Raw genomic sequence first — 19,506 nt, 5'->3', positions numbered from 1 at the left:
AATAATCAACATAAAGTATATAATTATAAATCTATAGATTTTAATTGTAATAAACACAAAGTAATATTTTAAATATATTTAAAACAAAATTTTATTTTAAGAGTAACAGTTTACCAAGTAATCCCCTGCCACCAGCCCACACTCCAACTACTTCTATTGGAGTCCCTGGATCCCAGTCCTGGGAGACTCCCCTTCCCCAGCAGCCTAGCCACCCCCTTACCCACTGCAGACACACGGAAGAGCCTCACCTCGATCCATCTGCCATTGTTCTCTGTAAAGAGGACACAGAAGGGGTCGGACTTGGAGGTAACATCCCGGTCCAGTAGGTTCTGGCCACTCACCGACAGCTCCACCTTGCACACGCAATACTGGGGACCCATGGGGGCTGCCCCCGCTGCTGGGGCACCCCCACTGGGTATGTGGGCCATGGGAGCCGGTGGCGGTGGCAGGAGTTCCTGGCAGTCTAGGAGAACAGGAGTGAGGGTCAGAAAGTGGACAGATACCTGCTATGCTGCCCCACCATAGAGAGGCATTACCACTTGGCCTTTAAAAGGTGAATGGAGAGATGGAAGGCAAATTGAGGCAGGTTGTCAAATCACATGGGCAAAGGTTTGGAGAAAGAAGAATGCAAGGAAATGCATGAAAAGGGAGTCTCAGCTAAGCGCAGTGGCTCACACCTATAATCTCAGCACTTGGGGAGGTCAGGTGTCTGGAAACCTGGAGTTCAAGACCAGCCTGACAACAAGGGGGATCATGTCTCTGCATAAAATAATAAAAAATCAGCCAGACATGGTGGCGCGTGCCTGTGGTCCCAGCTACTTGGGAGGCTGAGGCAGGAGGATTGCTTGAGACCAGGAGTTCAAGGTTGCAGTGAGCTGTGATTGCACGTTACTGCACTCCAGCCTGGGTGACAGAATAAAACCATCTAAAAAAAAAAAGAAAGAAAGAAAGAAAGAGAGAGAGAGGGAGAGAGAGAAAGAAAAGAAAAAAGAATCTGTGTCTCTGGTAGATGTGTTAAATTTGTCTTTGAAGTTTTTCTCTGCTGTGGTCAGTCTTCACCTATAAGGATGCACAGCTCCTTGTGTGTTGCCCCTATCACGTGAGCAACAAATCACAGTGGACATGGGTGTCTCAGATACTCGTTGTGCCAGGAAAACCTGGGCTTCTCCTGAGCAACTAACATGTTGTCATGTGCCTTGTGGCCACAGTAGAGCTGACAACTGCTCAGACTTCTCTCATTGCTTTGACCACTAGGAAGCTCACTTCTGGGAACATCAGAGGCGTTTAAACCAGAGCAAATCCATCTTGAATGGGAGCTGGGTAAAAAAAGGCTGAAACCTACTGGGCTGCATTCCTAGATGATTAGGCATTCTGGGTCACAGGATGAGATAGGAGGTCAGCACAAGATACGGGTCATAAAGACATTGCTGATAAAACAGGCTGCAGGAAAGAAGCCAGCACCAAAACCAAGATGGCCACAGAGTGACCTCTGGTTGTCCTCACTGCTACACTTCCACCAGCGCCATGACAGTTTACAAATGCTATGGCAACATCAGGAAGTTACCCTATATGGTCTAAAAAGGGGAGGCATGAATAATCTGCCACTCGTTTAGCGTATCATTAAGAAATAACCATAAACATGGGCAACCAGCAGCCCTTGGGGTCGCTCTATGGAGTAGCGATTCTTTTATTCCTTTACTTTTTTTTTTTTTTTTTTTTTTGAGATGGAGTCTGGCTCTGTTACCCAGTCTGAAGTGCAGTGGCATGATGTTGGCTCACTTCAACCTCCGCCTCCTGGGTTCAAGCAATTCTTCTGCCTCAGCCTCCCAAGTAGCTGGGACTACAGGCACCCGTGACCACACAAGGGTAATTTTTGTATTTTTAGTAGAGAAGAGGTTTCACCATGTTGACCAGGCTGGTCTCAAACTCCCAACCTCAGGTGATCCACCCGCCTGGGTCTCCCGAAGTGCTGGGATTACAGGCATGAGCCACCGCGCCTGGCTATTCCTTTACTTTTTTAATAAACTTGCTTTCACTTTATGGACTCGCCCTGAATTCCTTCTTGTACAGGATCCAAGAACCCTCTCTTGGGGTCTGGATCGGGACCCCTTTCCTGTAACAGTAACATTAAAAAGTCACCCTTATTCATTGTCCACCCTGTATCTCCAGTTCGTACACAGTGACTGGTGCACAGGAAGCATCCAGTATATATTTGCTGAATGAAAAAAGGATGAGTGTATAAATGAATGAATGGACAAACCCTCCATATGCCTCAGATCCTGCCAGCATTGGTCCTTATCTTCAACATACAATTCACCCTTTCACTTATACACAATTTCCCAAAATTCTGTGCCCTGGGCCTCAGGTATCCTCCTCCTGTCAAGATTAATTACTGACATGTGATCACTCGAAGGAGTTCTGTTCTCCTTTGAGTGCAAGGTATTAGTGAGAGTGGAACAAAGGGGTGGAGGGGCACCTAGGTCACACCCATCACAGGCCCAGCAGACAAGTCCTCTGGGTCTCTCTGGCTCAGTGTCCCATCTGCCCATGAGACATCAGGACACAGCCCTCTGAGCCTCCTATGGGTCACGTCTCATTTCCACTGGCACGTGTGCATTTAACACTGGCCCTGTCATCGCAGTGGTTGAACCTAGCCCCTAAACACTTACTCGACAATGGCCAGGTTCCAACTCCCTGACTAATACTTTGTCCTCTTGAGGCTAAGTGGTTTACTGACCCTGCACTTCTCCAGTGGAGGGAGGTAAGTGGACACAAATCCAAGTCACTGCGCTTGTGAGCACTAATTGAGCATGTCACCTGCACAATGTCGCTAATCTTCATTCAGTCTTACGAGGCAAGTATAGTAATATCACCCTTATTTTCCAGAGGAGGAAACTGAGGCTTTCATTCACTCTAGAGGGTGTACTGAGCATCTATTAGCTCCCAAGAACTGTCCCAGTGCTGGGAATGCTACAGTAAGAAGACTGCTCTTGGCCGGGCATGGTGGGCTCACGCCTGTAATCCCAGCACTTTGGGAGGCGCAGGCAGGTAGATCACTTGAGGTCAGGAGTTCAAGACCAGCCTGGCCAACATGGTGAAACCCCGTCTCTACTAAAAGTACAAAAAATAGCCAGCATGGTGGCGTGCACCTGTAGTCCCAGCTACTTGGGAGGCTGAGGCAGGAGAATCGCTTGAACCTGGAAGGTGGAGGTTGTAGTGAGCTGAGATGGCGCCACCGCACTCCAGCCTAGGCAACAGAGCAAGACATTGTCTCAAAAAAAAAAAAAAAAAAAAAGACTGCTCTGTCTTAGCCCCTGCAGGGCTCACAGTCCAGTCTGGCAGGAACACAGTGAGGGAGCAGGGAGAGCGGCCAGGAACTGCAGGAGCTGTGGGCTCTGATAGGGTGTCTGAGTTTCATTCTGAGAGCGATGGGAAGTCTTAGAAGCAGAGAAATGACATGATCTGATTTGTGTTTTTAAAAGCTTACTCGGCCCCTTGTGGGGAGAAGGGGTTGTCAAGCTAAGGAGAGGTAGCAGAGAGACTAGCGAGGAGGCAGCTGCTGCCCTCTAGGCAGGAAGGAATGGCAGGAAGGATCAAGCCTCCATCACTATGCTGGGTCTACTCCTCCTCCCTTTCACCCACGCCCCGGGGCAACTCCGGAGCGCCAGCCTCTTGCTGGGCAGGTGCAGTCCCCTGCAAGCCCCGGTCTGCAGGAGGTCAGGGTGAGAGTGGGGCTGGCAGCGGAGACCTCCCAGCTTCCCCTCCAGATCCAGTGCTCCCCGGACATGCCTGGCAGGGGAAAAATCTGGACAATGATGAAGCTGGTCCTCAGCCCCCTCCCTCCCAGCCTTTGTTCCTAGAACCTTGTTATAATCACACAAGCTCAGAGCGTCAGGACAGCACTACAATTTGCCTGCAGGATTTATTCTTGTCGTGTAAAAATCAGTTTCCACTGGAGGAGCTGGTGAACTGCGTTCATTCTTACTGTGTGCAACTGGGCAGTTGTGCCAAGTGGGGGTGGGTGGGGAAGGGGGCAGACAGGGATGTCCAAAACCTTGCTGTGTGGCTGAGAGCGCCTGCCTATGCCTGCAGGACAATCGCTCCCATTTTAGAGATGAGGAAACTGAGGCCTAGAGAGTAAAAGTCACTTGCTTGAGGTTACAGGGCCAGGAAAAGGCAGAGACAGAGCGTGAATCAGGTCTCCAGACTCCCAGCGAATGCTTGGCCTTTTGCCAGGGTGGGGAGATTGCTGAACATTGTGGGACCAAGGCAGGGACAGCCAGGACATCAGCCAGGCCAGGGGAGCCTGAGGCTAAGCGGGCAGGTTGTGATCAGGGCTGGGGAAGCCAAGGGCATTCTCCCATTTGAACACACACCCAGGATGGGCCCCAGAGTATCCAAGGTCACCAGTTCCTCTGGGTCACCCTGTCCACACTCCTGCATCTCCCACCATGGCTGGCGAGGTAGATTCTAGCTCACCTACCCCTTCCCCACTTCACAGGCCCCCTCTGTGACATGTTAGATGCCACCTAGGCCACCATCCCTGCTGCCAAATCAGACACTTCTGTTCTCATCCTGAGGGTGTCAGGCACACACGCCCAGATTCACGTGCTTCCTTGTCCATTTACACGTGTGTGGTCACATATACACACATACACACGCATACACATATGCACCCAGACTGACAAATATAATGACAGAGGCTCATATGAACACTCTGGGGTCACCTCATTCTATCCCCCTCACTACCCTACCCCCAGCCCCCTGCCTCGTCCAAGCACCATTATCTTGCCTTGGTTACTACACCAGCCTCCTGCCCTTCCCTCCCTCCAGCCTGACTGAGGGCGTGGGCAGGAGGGACAGGTCACGGGGGTAGGGGGCGGTGGCTGGGCCAGGAACCCCCAGCTCACTGCAACTCCACCTGGATCAACTCAGGCCCTGGCTAGAGCGAGCGATGGGTGGGTGGAAAGGGAACTCCTCCCCCAGCCTGTGGCAGGCCCTCCCATCTCTAACTCACCCTCCGGCTGGAAGCTTCTGGATACCCGAAACGGGGAGCACATGATGTCTGGAGTTGGGGCAGGCGAGGGGAAGAGTGGGTCCCTCTGCGCCAGCCCAGCAGCAGCCAGGCGTACTGGACCCTGAGGCCTGACGCAATGGAAAAAGAAACTACAGCTTAGGCTGGGCCGGGGGCCCCCTCCCCTCCTACCCCAGCAGGAGGGCAGGCAGGCAAGGTGTCATTAAGGGAGGGCTGGGCCTGCCATGCGCATCTGGGCACGATGGAAACACCCCTGGGGCAGCCCCCACCCCACAGGTAATTTGAGGTTTCAGGCTGGGGGATGGGATGGGGAGCCAGGGCCTACTTAAAGCATGGTCCTTACTCCTGGCACAGATGGACACAGCCCTTCTGGGGTGACCAAATCCCCCAGGCAAGGAGCTTGCAGAGGGCTTTATGAAACTAGTGGTCCCTTTTACAGACGGGTCAACTGAGGCAAAGAGAGGACAGGGCTTGGGAATTCCCAGGCACTGATTCATTGGTTCATTCAATAAATACTCCCTGAGCACCCTGGGGCTATGCAGTTAATAAAACACACAGGAGCCAGTGGTGGCTCACACCTGTAATCTCAGCGCTTTGGGAGGCTGAGGTAGGAAAATGGCTTGGGCCCAGGAGTTTGAGGCTGCAGTGAGCTGTGATTGTGCCACTGCACTCCAACCTGGGCGACAGAGCAAAACGCTGTCTTCAAAGAAAAGAAAAATGGACACATAGGGTTCAGCCCCCACAGGGTCCACTGACCCCAGAAAAGAGGCATCTTGCCCTTAGGCAGAAGGACAGGCTTGGACACTGGTGCTGAGCCACAGGCCTAGAACATCATGGTTTTAGCCAGAAAACTAGGAATTCATCGTCCTTAATCCCCTTTTATCTTCACCTCCTATATGCCACCAGTGCTGCTGATTTCACGTTCAAGCTGCATTCAGCATCCATCCTCTCCCCACTTCCACTATGTCAGCCTAGCCAGGCTCCCATCATCTCATGCCCAGACACACCCTGACCCATAACAGGTCTCTCTGATGCAAGCTCAGCTGCGCTCTCTTTTCCACACCAGAGCCAGAGGGAGTCTTTAAACCTAGAAGTCAGATGCCACCATGGCTCTACCTGAAAATCTTCCTGTGACCTCCTCATCCAGGTCACACAAACCCCAAATCGTGCCCAGGATGACAGGACCCTGCCTGACCTGTCTCTACTTCCTGCCACCCTCCCCCTCACTCGCTTCCTTTGCCCCAGCTGCACTGCCTTCCCTTTGTTGTCAGCCTCTCTCCTGCCTCAGGGCCTTAGCACTTGCTGTTCCTTTTTCCAGGAATGCCTTTCTTCACAGGAAAGGTCTTACTTGTCAGCTTAATATCACATCCTCAGAGGCCTTCCCTGATCACCCAGGCTGACGTAATCCGTCTCCGCTCCATGCTGCTTCCTTCACAGATCGCTGCAGTGTACAAGCGTTTTACATATTTGTCTATGTGCCTGTGTCTGTTTGTCTGCCCCTGTCCCTCAGGAGGACATCGTCACTGTTTCCCCAGCACCTACGCCTAATCGATGAGGGAGGTGGGGGCTCGCCAGGCAGACTCCATCAGCAGCAGCCCCAGAGCAACCATAGCCACCTCCCCGTGCACACATCACTTGAGAGAATCACAGGCGGCTTCTCAAACCCTGGGCTCTGAGATGCCAGCAAGAGAGGGACTGTGTCCTACTTCACAGGGGTAGAAACTGAGGCCCAACAAGAGGCAGTGGTTTTTTGAAGCCAGGGAAGGATGGTGACCAGGCTCAGAGCCAAGGCTGCAGTCACTCCATCCTTCCCACCTTGGTTCTGCCATTTAACTGCTGTGTGACCTCTGGCAAGTTCCTTCAACTCCCTATGTCTCAGTTTCTCCCTCTGTAAAATGGGGACAAGAGTGCCTCCCAGCTGGGCATGGAGGCTCACACCTGTAATCCCAGCACTTTGGGAGGCCGAGGCAGGCAGGATCACCTGAGGTCAGGAGTTTGAGACCAGCCTGGCCAACATGGTGAAACCCCGTCTCTACTAAAAATACAAAAATTAGCCGGGCATGGTAGCACGTGCCTGTGATCCCAGCTACTCGGGAAGCTGAGGCAGGAGAATTGCTTGAACCTGGGAGGCGGAGGTTGCAATGAGCCAAGATTGCACCACTGCACTCCAGCCTGGGCAACACAGCAAGACCCCATCTCAAAACAAAAACAAAAAACAACAACCAAAAAAGAGTTTCCTAGGTGTTGTGAGGATTCAGTGAGGTAAAGCACTTAGAACAATAATAGGTAGCTTTTGCTATGATCAGTGATTCCTAATGGCTGTGAGGAGAAAGTAGCCCTGGCCCCACCACGATGCCGAACCCAGGAAGCAGCTGTAGTGTAAAGGAGCTCGCTGTGGGGGAGGAGCTGCTGGCCGGCTGGGTGGGGGCGCCTCTAATTTAGAAATGGGTGGAGAGGAGGGGACAGCGAGAGAGGCAGGCAAGGGAAGCAGACGGCCCAGGAGGAGGCCTGGGAACCCCGAAGGGGAGGAGAGCTGCTGGATGGTGAAGGGCAGGCCTGAGGTGGCCAGGGAGGCAACCCCATTCCAGAGGCTGGTGGAGACGAGGAGCTGGGACCACAGTGGGATGTCCTTTTGTAAATTCCAGCAAGGGCACTGTGTGCTGCCAGAAAAGCACGTGCAACTTGATGTGTAGAAAAGGAAAAAGCAGCCCAGGCGTGGCGGCCCACACTTACAATCCTAACCCTTTGGGAGGCTGAAGCGGGAAGACTGCTTGAGGCCAGGAGTCTGAGGCCAGCCTGGGGCAACACAGTGAGATCCTGTCTCTACAAAAATAAAAAATAAAAAAATTAGCCAGGTATGGCGGTGCATACCTGTAGCTACTGGGGGAGCCTGAGGCAGGAAAATTACTTGAGCCTGCAAGGTCAAGGCTGCAGTGAGCTGTGACTGTGCCACTGCCCTCAAACCTGGGTGACAGAGTGAGATCCTGTCTCTAAAAACAAAAAAAGAAAGAAAGAAAAAAATAAATTATCTGTTTTGCTGGTGGCAGTAACAAAGAAAGCGGCGCAGATGCCTGGTCGTGGTCAGTGCCAGGCAGTAGTTAGGAACCCATTCTGTAGGGTCTGAATCCCCAGCAATTCTTAATGTCTGGAGAGGGGAAAGTAGATAAAAAATTTCAGGGATGTGTAAAGTTAACAGTTTACATAAAGGGGACAAGAGGTTAAAACTGATTGAGAAGGCCGGGCATGGTGGCTCACACTTGTAATCCCAGAACTTGGGGAGGCTGAGACAGGCGGATCATCTGAAGTCGGGAGCTCAAGACTAGCCTGGTCAACAAGGTGAAACCCCATCTCTACTAAAAATACAAAAATTAGCCAGGCATGGTGGTAGGTGCCTGTAATCCCAGCTACTTGGGAGGCTGAGGCAAGAGAATCGCTTGAACCCGGGAAGTGGAGGTTGCAATGAACTGAGATCGTGCCACTGCACTCCAGCCTGGGCAAACAGTGAGACCCTCTCTCAAAAAATAAATAAATAAATAAATAAATAAATAAAAACAAAAAACTGATTGAGAAACATGGCTCTCGGTTCTCCCTCCAGGCTGGTGGACACAGCACAGGAAAGCTCAGAGAGACCCGGTAGTGATGAGGAACTAGGGAGTGAATTGTGGGCTTGGAAACACAACCTTCAAGGTCTTCAAGGTGGGGCCCACTCCTGGGTGCTGAGGTGGGGCCCACTCCTGGGTGCTGTGGCTTCTGGGACCCTCAGGGCCTCTGAGGCCTTCTGCACCCAGCAAATCCTGTCAGTGGGGTCTCATCTCTGACAGCAGAGGCTCCTGAGGTGGCTCAGAGCTATTACCACATGTGGTTTCCAGACGGGTCACCTACGCATCTCCCTGGAGCTTGCTAGAAATGCAGCACCCAGTGGGCACGGTGGCTCACACCTGTCATCCCCGTACTTTGGGAGGCTGAGGCGGGTGGAACTCGAGCTCAGGAATTCAAGCCCAGTTGGGCAACATAGTGAGACCCTGTCTCTACAAAAAATGGCAAAAAAAAAAAAAAAAAGCTGAGCATGGTGGCACTTGTCTGTAGTCCCAGGTACGTGGGGGGCTGAGATAGGGGGAAACACCTAAGCCCGGGAAGTCAAGGCTGCAGCGAGCCATGACCATGCCACTGCACTCCAGGATGGCAACAGAGTGAGACTCTGTCTCAGAAAAAAAAAAAAAAAAGAAAGAAAGAAAAGAAATGTAGCATCCTGGGCCCACCCAGACCTGCTCTAGCAGAAGGCCTAGAGCGGCCCGTAGGCCTGTGTTTTAACACGCTCTCCTGGTGGTTCTGATGTGGGCTAAGTACACACAAATCACAGGTTAGCTGAGTACATGGGGCATCTTGTTCAAATACAGATTGTCATTCAGCAGGTCTGGGGAGGGGCCTAAAATTCTGTGTTTCTAACAAGCTACAGGTGATGCTAGGGCTGCTCCCCCTGGAACCACACTTTGAGGCACGAGGCCACAGATCAGAAGATGCAATGCGGCCACCCCATGACTGACCACACCCCAGGGATGGCTCTAGCATAGCTGGATTTAGCATAATGAGGCAGGTGTCACACTTGGTCTCCATATAAGCACCCAGCCAGGTCTCTGTAGACCCCTGAGTTTGCAACCTCTAGTCTGGATGGGAATGCTCTGTTAACCAGAACGCTTAGCTAACCATACACCCATTCCCTATGGGCCCTGATGGCTGCTAAGTTTACGGAACTTCTGGGGGATTGGAACACATCTTAAATGAATCCAGGTCTAAATTGCCTCCTTCGTCCCATTTCCCAGATGAGAAGATCCAGGAAGACAAATGACAACCATATTAGTCAAGGTTTTCTGGAGAAACAGAACCAATAGGATATCTATCTATGCAGAGAGAGAAATGGATTTTAAAGAATTAGCTCATGAGATTGTGGGGGCTGGAAAGTCAAAAATCTGTAGGGCAAGCCAGAAGGCTGGAAACCCAGGCAGGGTTTCTATGTTGCAGTTTTGGGGCTGAATTCAGTCTTTGGAGAAACCTTAGTCTTTGCCCTGAAGGCCTTTGATCAATTGGATGAGGGCCACACATAATGGAGGGTAAGCTGCAGGACTCAAAAATCTACCGATTTAATGTTAATTGCACCTAAAAATACCTTTATTTGACCAAACAACTGGTCACCAAAGCCTTGCCAAGTTGACACATAAAATTAACCATCATAGCAATCTTTAGTTCCTAGGAGATCTGTCATGGGGCAGGAAAACAGGGTGTTAGGGCAGGAGCTCTGGGCTAGCCCTTCTTAAGTGTGGGAGCTCAGAGAGCCCACCCCCACCCTGTCAGCTGCAAGAGAAAGGTGAAGGTGGGTGTGGCCATACTGATGGAGAGATAACCATAATAAAATGAGAATAATAATGCCTGCCCCGGGTCCTTGAAATTCTGCAGCTTCACAACATCCCCAAATGGGGTGTTATCATCAGGACTCTCATTCTCCAGGTGAGTAAACTGAGGCTTGGAGGTTGAATCCCTTACCCACATGGTTCTGGTCCTCTGGCTCCTAGCCCAATACCACTCTCGCTATTGGGCCTCCACTAATGTGACTCTGGACAAGTCGTTGGTCTTTCTGTGTCTCAGTTTAGTTTTTTCATCCAACACGTGGAAATTACAAAATGCTTGACACACTGCAGGTACTGACTCAAAATGAGAAAAACCTCTCCATGGCTCCCGGCTGTTCTCGGGACAACATCCAGGTTCCCTGATGAGGCTCTCAAAGTCCTCTCCCTCACACCTTTGGCTCTAGCTCTGCTGTTTGCCACACAGAGTTGCAGCAAGTATTTTTCATGCCTCCCTAATTCTGCGTATGCTGTTCCATCTGCCTGGAATGCCCTTCCCCCTTCTTCACTTATCAATTTCTTTCTTCAAACTCAGCTCAGTAAAACCAAATGCAGCCGGGCACGGTGACTCACGCCTGTAATCCCAGCACTTTCAGAGGCTGAGGTGGGCCGATCACTTGAGGTCAGGAGTTCAAGACCAGCCGGCCAACATGGTGAAACCCTGTCCCCACTGAAAACACAAAAACTAGGCAGGGCGTGGTGGCTCACGCCTGCAATCCCAGCACTTTGGGAGGCCAAGGCAGGCGGATCACAAGGTCAAGAGATCGAGACCATCCTGGCTAACATGGTGAAACCCCATCTCTACTAAAAATACCAAAATTAGCTGGGCGAGCGCCTGTAGTCCCAGTTATTCGGGAGGCTGAGGCAGGAGAATCACTTGAACCCAGGAGGCAGAGGTTGCAGTGAGCCGAGATCATGCCACTGTACTCCAGCCTGGCGACACAGCAAGACTCCATCTCAAAAAAAAATCAAAAATTAACCGGGCATAGTGGCGGCCGGTGCCTGTAATCCCAGCTACTCAGTGGGCTAAGGCAAGAGAATCACTTGAATGGGGGTGGGGTGTGGAGGCTGCAGTGAGCCAAGACTGCACCACTGCGCTCCAGCCAGGGCGACAGAGTGAAACTCCGTCTTAAAAAAACATGCACTATGCACCCACCCTCACCCCCAGGATGGCCAAAATTTTAAAAAGCTGACAATACCACGTGTTGGCAATAATGCGGAGCGAGCAGAACACTCACAGGTTGCCAGAGGGAGTGGAAATTGGTGCAGCCACTTAGGAGAAACATTAGTGCCCAATAAAAACACTCACATATGTTCACCCAAAGATAGACACAGGCATGTTCATGGCAGTGCTAATCCGAATAATCCCAATTGGAACGCCCCACCCAAACCCCCATCATTGGAAGAAGGGAGACATAACTGGTAAATGAACACACAGCGGACCACACACAGCCTGCTTGAAGGAAGAACACGGGTAGCAATAACATGGATGGGTCTCACACGTGCTGTGTGAAGGGGGCCAGACAGAAAGGAGTATGTCATCCTATATGAATTCACTTAGGTGACCTTAAACATGGACAAAACAAACCTACGCTGCTGGAAGTCAGGATAGCGGCAGGACAGGTGGACAGGTGTTACTGACCAGAAGGGGACACTAGGGGCTTTGGTGCTGATCGTGTCTGTTTCTGATCTGGGTTCTGGTGACCCAGATGGGTCGGTTTGTGAACAGTCATTGACTGGTCCATGTAGAATGTCTGCTCTATTTCGTTTGTTACACTTCAATATGGTTAAAAAAAAAAAAAACAAAAAACAAAAAAACGAACAATCCAGGGACTCCTCTACAAAGCCCTTCCGGATTCCCTGCTCCTTGAGAGGGAATCACTTACAATACCAGTATACTGTAACCATTGACTTAGAAGCATCGCCCTCACTGGAGCTGAAAGATGGAACCAAACCTTATTTTCATCTCATTGTTCCCAGCACCCAGAGGCACAGAATGGAAGCTCGACACAAGTTTGTTGAAAGTGAGGAAGAATGGGCAGGCACAGTGGCTCACGCCTGTAATCCCAGCACTTTGAGGGGCTGAGGCGGGCAGATCATGAGGTCAGGAGATCGAGACCATCTTGGCTAACACTGTGAAACCCCACCTCTACTAAAAATACAAAAAAAAAAAAAAAAAATTAGCTGGGCGTGGTGGCAGTCACCTGTAGTCCCAGCTACTCGGGAGGCTGAAGCAGGAGAATGGCATGAACCCGGGAGACAGAGTTTGCAGTGAGCTGAGATTGTGCCACCACACTCCAGACTGGGCGACAGAGCAAGACGCCGTCTCAAATAAATAAATAAATAAATAAATAAATAAATAATAATAAAAAAAAGAAAGTGAGGAAGAGTGAAAAGGTGAGAGGAAGAGGAACCATGACATCTTGGAATTGTAGAGGACCGGGACTACAGGTTCACAGAATTCCAGAATTTGGGAATTCTAGGATTTCAGAGTCACAAGTTCTTTGAGATTCAGAGCTAAAAAACTTTAGAATTTATCTGGCCCCACTTTCCAGCCACACAGGAACCCTGGCCACAGTCTGGCCGCCCCAACATCCTGCATCCTGGTTCTGGTGGGCAGGGTCCAGCCACAAGCCTTATTCTCTGGAGCCCTTGCCACATGCCCATTGCTGCAGCAGCTCCTGCCAGGCGACAGGCAGCCCCCGGGGAGCAGGCTGGCACTCCCGACCAGGTGGGGGCGGCACCTTGACACAAAACACTTCTCCACCGCGGCTATGGCACCGGCTGCTGCGCTCCAAAGACACCACACTCCGACAGGCGGCCAGGCCATTACGGGGATAAATATAGATGCAGACAGCACCCAGAGGAGGCTGCAGCAGGGGTTGGCCCTGAGGTCCCCCTGGGGACCCCCAGCTTCCACCAGACCACATTCAGAGGGAGGTCATTCTCTGTAGCGCCCGCTTAATCACTAAGCTCTGGCTCTTAGGGGAGGCGGCTTCCCTTGGGACCCTCCCACCCTCCCAGGCCTCAGGTTCAGCTCAGCCTGCACTGCAAGGTTTGTGTCACTTATGGAGGGGCTGACCTAGCAGGCTGAGAGGCAGCCTCCACTGTACTCCCCATGAGTGCAGGAACTGGGTTCTGTCCTCTCCTGCCACTCCTCCCTCCTGGGTCTCAGCTCCTTCCCCTCCGGCCTCCCAGGAAGCTCCATGTGGGGAGGGGCATGGACTGAGTACTTAGGGGACCTTGGGAGTGGGTCTGGCCAGGCTCAGAGGGCAGGGGACTCCCATGGAGGAGGGAATGGGGAAAGTTGTGTGTCTAAGAGAAAGTGGATTTGCCTAGGACTGAAAGACTGGGGGTTGGGAAGGTGGAGGAGGTGAGGTCCCCTGGGTGGGACATCACCTGCTGCCATTGCCTGTCCACCCAAGAGACTGAGGTGTGCTGGAGAAAGTCACCCATTCCCTATGCGACCCGGGCCATGTGTCCTAACCTCTCTAGCCTCAGTTTCTTCATACAGGAAATGGAGCTGCTGCTAACTAGAGCTGTCCCCACTACTTTCTTCAAGATGTTCTTAAGGCAGTAGTGAAAAGCTCGTAAACGGAAGAGGGTTGTGCACAGATGTAATCCCTCTTTCACCTGTGACTTTGGGCCTCTACCTTCCAGGAGGGCTTCCCTCACCATGCAGTCATCCATTTGGTCGTTCCACAGATGTTTCTTAAGCAGTTCCTCTGGGTCAGGGACTTTGCTGCATGCTGGGTGGGGGCAACCATGATCAAGACACACTCAGGCTCTGGGCATAGGCATTCAGGATGGAGTTGGGGGGACAGAGAGGTGAGCAAATGGCAAGGGCAGGAACTCTCAGATAGTGGAAAATGTCCCAAAGAGAATAAAGCAGGGTGAAGTGATTGTGATGGGGCAGTGCGGAGGAGGCCGCATTTGAGCTGGGATGTTAATAGATCAGAAGCTCCAGGAGAGCAAGGCATTGGTCTCTCTCGTTCCCAGCCATAGCTGGTGCCCAGCAGGTACTCAGTGAATATTTCTGAATGAATGAATGAATGCGCTCCTGAACCACGCTAGGCATGTCCCCACCACAGGGCCTTTGCATGTGCTGTTTCCTCTACCTATTTCCCAGCATGTGCAAAGGCCCTGCGGTGGGGACATTCCTAGTGTGGTTCAGGAGCCCATTCTCCCTGCAACTCAACTGTATCCCTGCAGGCTTTTGTGTCTTGTCAGGAGCTGAGGCTATCTGGCCTGCCTGATGTGCCCTGGCTGTCCCCTCTCCAAAACACAGAGGGAGTATGCCCAGCTCCTAGCAGACAACTCCTTCAATCCCTCTCTCCTCTGGTTGGACCCCAACAGTCTTTTTTTTTTTTTTTTTTTTTTTTTTGAGACAGGGTCTCATTGTTTCACCCAGGTTGGAGTACAGTGGCACAATCATGGCTCACTGCAGCCTTGACCTCCTGGGCTCAAGCAATCCTCCCACCTCAGCCTCCCAAGTAGCTGGGACTACAGGCACGCACCACCACACCCAGCTAATTTTGTTTATTTTTTTATTTTTGTAAAGATGGGTTTTCACTATGTTGCCCAGGCTGGTCTTGAACTCCTGGGCTCAAGTGGTCTGCCTATCTTGGCCTCCTAAAGTGCTGGGATTACAGGTGTGAGCCACCACACCTGGCCCTCCCATCAGTCTTTCAGAGACATGCCCCTGGTGGCCCAGTCTGAGAAAAGTGTATTGTAAGAGCACAGTGAATGCTGGGAGCTGAGCTACCGGGTTTCAAACTCTGGTTGGCCATGGATTAGTTGAGCACCACACACTGAATGGCTTAGATTCTCTCACAGTTCTGTAGGCTACAAGTTTGAAATCTAGCTGTCAGCAAGGCCATGCTCCTTCCAGCACTCAGCACGGTAAGACAGGGATCCCTCCAGAGACTCAAGAGGGCAAGCTCATAATTCTCCCAGGATCCATCACTCAACATCACAGACTCATTTAACAGGAGGCTGCAAGGAGGGGCAGGTGCAGTCATTCCTCACACAAGGATTTACCGAGCACCTACAATGTGCCAGGCACTGTTCTAAGTGCAGGGACACCGCCCTAAACAAGATGGACACTGTTTGCTCTTGCCTTTTTGTGGATCTGACACCCTTTGGGGAGGGAGGCGGATAAGCTGGTGCACCAATGAGTAAAGAAGATGATTTTAAAGAGTGGCAAATGCCCCAAGAAAAATACAACCAGGAGATGCAGCAGTGAGGAGGGATGGTGACACAGTCTCACTACGGTCAGTCTCATTGCAGACCTCAGAGCAGGTGTGGCCAGGACAAGTAAAGAAATGTTACATGGTCGAGCACAGTGGCTCAGGCCTCTAATCCCAGCACTTTGGGAAACCGAGGTGGGTGGATCACCTAAGGCCAGGAGTTCAAGACCAGCCTAACCAACATAGCAAAACCCTGTCTCTACTAGAAATACAAAAATTAGCTGGGTACGCGCCTGTGATCCCAGTTGCTTGGGAGGCTAAAGCATGAGAATCGCTTGAACCTGGGAGGTGGAAGTTACAGTGAGCTGAGATTGTGCCAGTGCACTCCAGCCTGTGTGACAGAGCAAGATCCTGTCTCAAAAAAAAAAAAAAAAAAAGGAAGAAAGAAATGTCCCAGGATGTGGAATAGCAGTCTTCTTGACTGCCATAGGAGCGACAGCTGAGGTCCGGTGGCCCAGTGAGGGCAGAAGACAATAGGATGTGAGCCAGGAGGCACCTCTAACCTGGGCTCAGTCCTCAGGTATGGTGGGACCCCCACATCCTCCCTTCTGGACAGGGAGGTGGGGAGACATGTGATTGTGGACTTTTCTAGCTGCTGCCTGCCAAGATCACAGGGTGACCTGGCGTCCCGGCTCCCACAGAGCCCACACCACTGTGTCCTGCAGGGTTCCTCCCTCTCTGAGGCCATATTCTGCAAGGGGGAAGGAGCTGGGTCCTTGAGGTGTTTTGCTCCTGATTCAGTAGCCCCAGTGCCGTCTATGTGTAAGGGTCAGGGGAGGGGAGAGGGACAGAGACCTCCATCAGGCTGGGGGCACCCTGACCCTGAGCTGAGGGCTTCTCAGATTGGGGACCATACCTGGCCTCCTGCTCTGACAGGAGGGAGAAAATTACTAGAGAATGCTCTTTTGTTTTCTGTTCACTCCTTAGAGCCCTGTGAAGCCAGTCAGATGTGGGGAAATGGGGACACCTGGATGAGAACTACCACCTCTCCTGGTCTTCTTTCACCCCAGCCCCCTGCCCCTAGAACAGCCTGGAAGTCCTGATGAGAGGGGGAGGAGCAAGTTGGCCTGAGACAATCCCACAAAGAATCCTGGATGCAGTCACCCACATCAGGCTTCTTAATATTCCCATGGATAATGACAATGACAGTTAACCAGGCACTTACCATGTACCAGTAAGTGCTGGCACCCGAGTCCTTGCAATCTAATTTAATCCTACCTTTGCAGAAACACACAGTTACCTGAAAAAAATATAAAAGTGTACAGATACAGAAACTGAGGACTGGGAGGAGGACCGGATGGGGTCCAGTACTTACTGTTTTACAGACATAGAAACCGAGGTTCCATTCCCCTTATGCCCCAGTTTTTCATTCTCCTGACATCCCAGGGGAGGGAGTGTCCATTGGAACACCACCAGAGACACCACACTTGCCACTCATGAAGTGCTCCCTACTTGCAGAACGTCTGCTCCCCGTTCCCCACTTCCAGCCTCCCAGTTGCCCGACTGTAAGCTGGATCATGTCACAATTTGCCTCATTTTACAGACACAAACCCCCAAGTCCAAGGGGTGACAAGGCACTCAGACAGGAAGTGACAGCCACGAGAAGAACCCAAGCATCCACATCCTTTGTCCCTGGTTCTTTCCATGGAGAAACCTGCCTGGGTGACCCCTTCCAATCCAGTTGGCTGGGGCGGTCCTGGAGCTCACCGGGACATATGCCAGGGGGAATGCCATAAAACCACACCTTCATGCTGTGTCCATTCTCCAGGAGGCAGGCCCTGGAACATTAGCCCATTTCACAGATGATGACCCGGAGGGCCACAGGGGCGAACGGTCTGGGCCAAGCTCCCTGTTGGTCACAGGTGGGGTTCAGACCCAGGTCTCCCAGGCCTCCTCATCAGGGCTGGCCACAGGCAGGCTGCAGCTGCCGGGGATTACAATCTGCGCACACCACACCGTCTGTTTCCTGAAAAGCACGGGCTCCCTGCAGTCCCTGAAGCTGTGGATGCCCAAGGGGCAGAAAAAGCCCCCCACCCTTTGAAGACAGCACACACCCCTAAGGGAGCAAAAAACTAAGGTAGACAAAACAAAGGGCGGCTCAGATCATTCTCTCAGACCACTTGTCCCTTCCCCCAGTACATATGGGGCAGGGGATTCAGATGCAAGATGAACCCATTGGCTACCAGAGCCAGCAGCATCTGTGACCTAGGGCAAATCACAACCCCCTTTGAAGCAGCCCCTTCCCCATAGGAGAGCTTCTCGAACTGGGGGCGACGGAGAGCGAGGCTGGGGGATGGGGTGGGAAGGGCAGGGAAGAGGGGAGTAAGACCCCTCTATTTTCAGAGGAGCATCGCTGCGAGAAACAGGGAATAAGAGAGGGCCTTGCTCCCCCGCTCTCTCCATGCCCACCCCCACGCCCCCTTTAAACACACAGGTGCCAGACAGCTTTTTCGCAAAAACTAGTTTGCAAACACACTCCGACTTCTGGGAAGCTGCCCAGCTCCACTCCCCCTCTGCGCTCCCAGTACCGGGGCTGGGAGCTGGCCCTCCGGCAGTTGCCTGGGGCTGCGGGTGGGTGTTCAGGGGAGGGAGGAGGACAGAGGGGCGCGGAGAGCGGCCCGCGCCGGCCAAGAGCCAGCGCGACCTCACGCCTTCAGCAGCTGTGGCAGCGGCGGGACTCCACCTCCCATACGCCCTCCAAGTCCCTGGGGCGGGTGGGAGGGTCCCCATAGCAGCTGGGCTCGGACCCTCAAGGGCGCCCCCCTCCCCAGGGACCCCGCCCGCCCTTCCCCCGCAGTCCGGGCGCCGGCGGGGCGCCCCCGCGTGGCCGGGTCGGAGCTGAGTCACCGAAGCGCCGGTGTCCGGGTTCGCGCGGGCGGTGGGGGCTAGACCGCCGCAGCCCCCCGAGGCGGAACCCGGCTTCCTACGGACCCGCCGCTGGATCCAGAAGCCCAGCCCCAAGGCCGAAGTTGGGCACTCGCGCCAAGCTGCCCCGCCTGCCTGGGCCCCACTCACCGCGGGTCCCACGGGCGCCACCGCCCTCACCGCACGGCTGCCGCTGCCCGCGCTCCGGGCCGCCCGGGCATCTCCGGGCGCTGCTCCTGCTCGGCCGGGCCCGCGGGCGCGGGACGGGCTCAGGGCGCTGCCCGCACGGCCACGGCCCGCTCGCGTGCGCTCCCAGCCGCTCGGGGTCCGGTTCTCCTCCTGGGCCGGGCGGGCGGCGGCGGCGGCGGTGGCGGCTCGGGCTCCTCCCTCCGGCCGAGGCGGGGAGTGGGGAGGGAAGCGGGAGGCGAGGCGGGAGCTTCCTGGAGGGGCGCGCGCCCTCCCACGGGAGGAGCGGGGGCGCTGTCCCGCCCGCTGTCCTCCGCTCCCAGCCCGCGCCCGGCGCGCCCCGGCACTCGGGGCGTCTGGCACCAAGGGGGCCCGAACGCCAGGGTCTGAAGGTTCCAGGCTGGGACCCAGGTGGCTGAGGATCGGAACAACGTGGCTTCGCGCCCTCCCCAGGCCTGCTTCGCCGGAGTCTCTGGCACCTCCGAGTTCCGAGCGCTGTGCGCTCAGGGCCACTGACGCGGGAACAGAGGGGTGGCCTCAGCCCGGGCCTGCGGGGCCCCAGGGCCACTCGGACCCCCAGCGCGGATGGGAGCGGCGCTGCGCCCTCGGGGCAACACCCAAGGCTGGGTTCTGGGATGTATTGGGCAGGATTAGGGCCGCAGTATTTTCTTCCTTTTTTTTTTTTTTTTTCAATAGCAAAAGAGCTCGGCATTTTCTTGCCGCCAGAGATTGGAAACATGACATATTTCTCTGACACAGACGATGAGATAAA

At 53.3% G+C, this 19,506-nt stretch overlaps 1 protein-coding gene across 2 annotated transcripts in view; it reads right to left on the bottom strand.

Moving 5' to 3' along the window:
- CPNE2 (copine 2) overlaps positions 1-18,960 on the bottom strand; it is a 55,601-nt gene extending 36,641 nt beyond the window's left edge. Inside the window, exons 1-3 of one of the 2 annotated variants that reach the window (XM_025371240.1) lie at positions 18,699-18,922; positions 17,391-17,532; positions 249-463 (exon numbers count right to left, since the gene is read on the bottom strand). In XM_025371240.1, the coding sequence (XP_025227025.1) occupies positions 249-463; positions 17,391-17,433 (258 nt within the window). In that variant the 5' untranslated portion in view covers positions 17,434-17,532; positions 18,699-18,922. Of the gene's footprint in view, positions 1-248; positions 464-17,390; positions 17,533-18,698 lie in introns of both variants that reach the window. The other variant, XM_025371241.1, reaches the window with a different exon arrangement.
- Positions 18,961-19,506: the final 546 nt, after the last annotated feature.

Source organism: Theropithecus gelada, chromosome 20 (assembly GCF_003255815.1).
Source record: "Theropithecus gelada isolate Dixy chromosome 20, Tgel_1.0, whole genome shotgun sequence".
Classification (NCBI taxonomy): domain Eukaryota; kingdom Metazoa; phylum Chordata; class Mammalia; order Primates; family Cercopithecidae; genus Theropithecus; species Theropithecus gelada.
The sequence above is the reverse complement of the archived record's forward strand: the minus strand, read 5'-3'. Positions and strand labels throughout refer to the sequence as shown.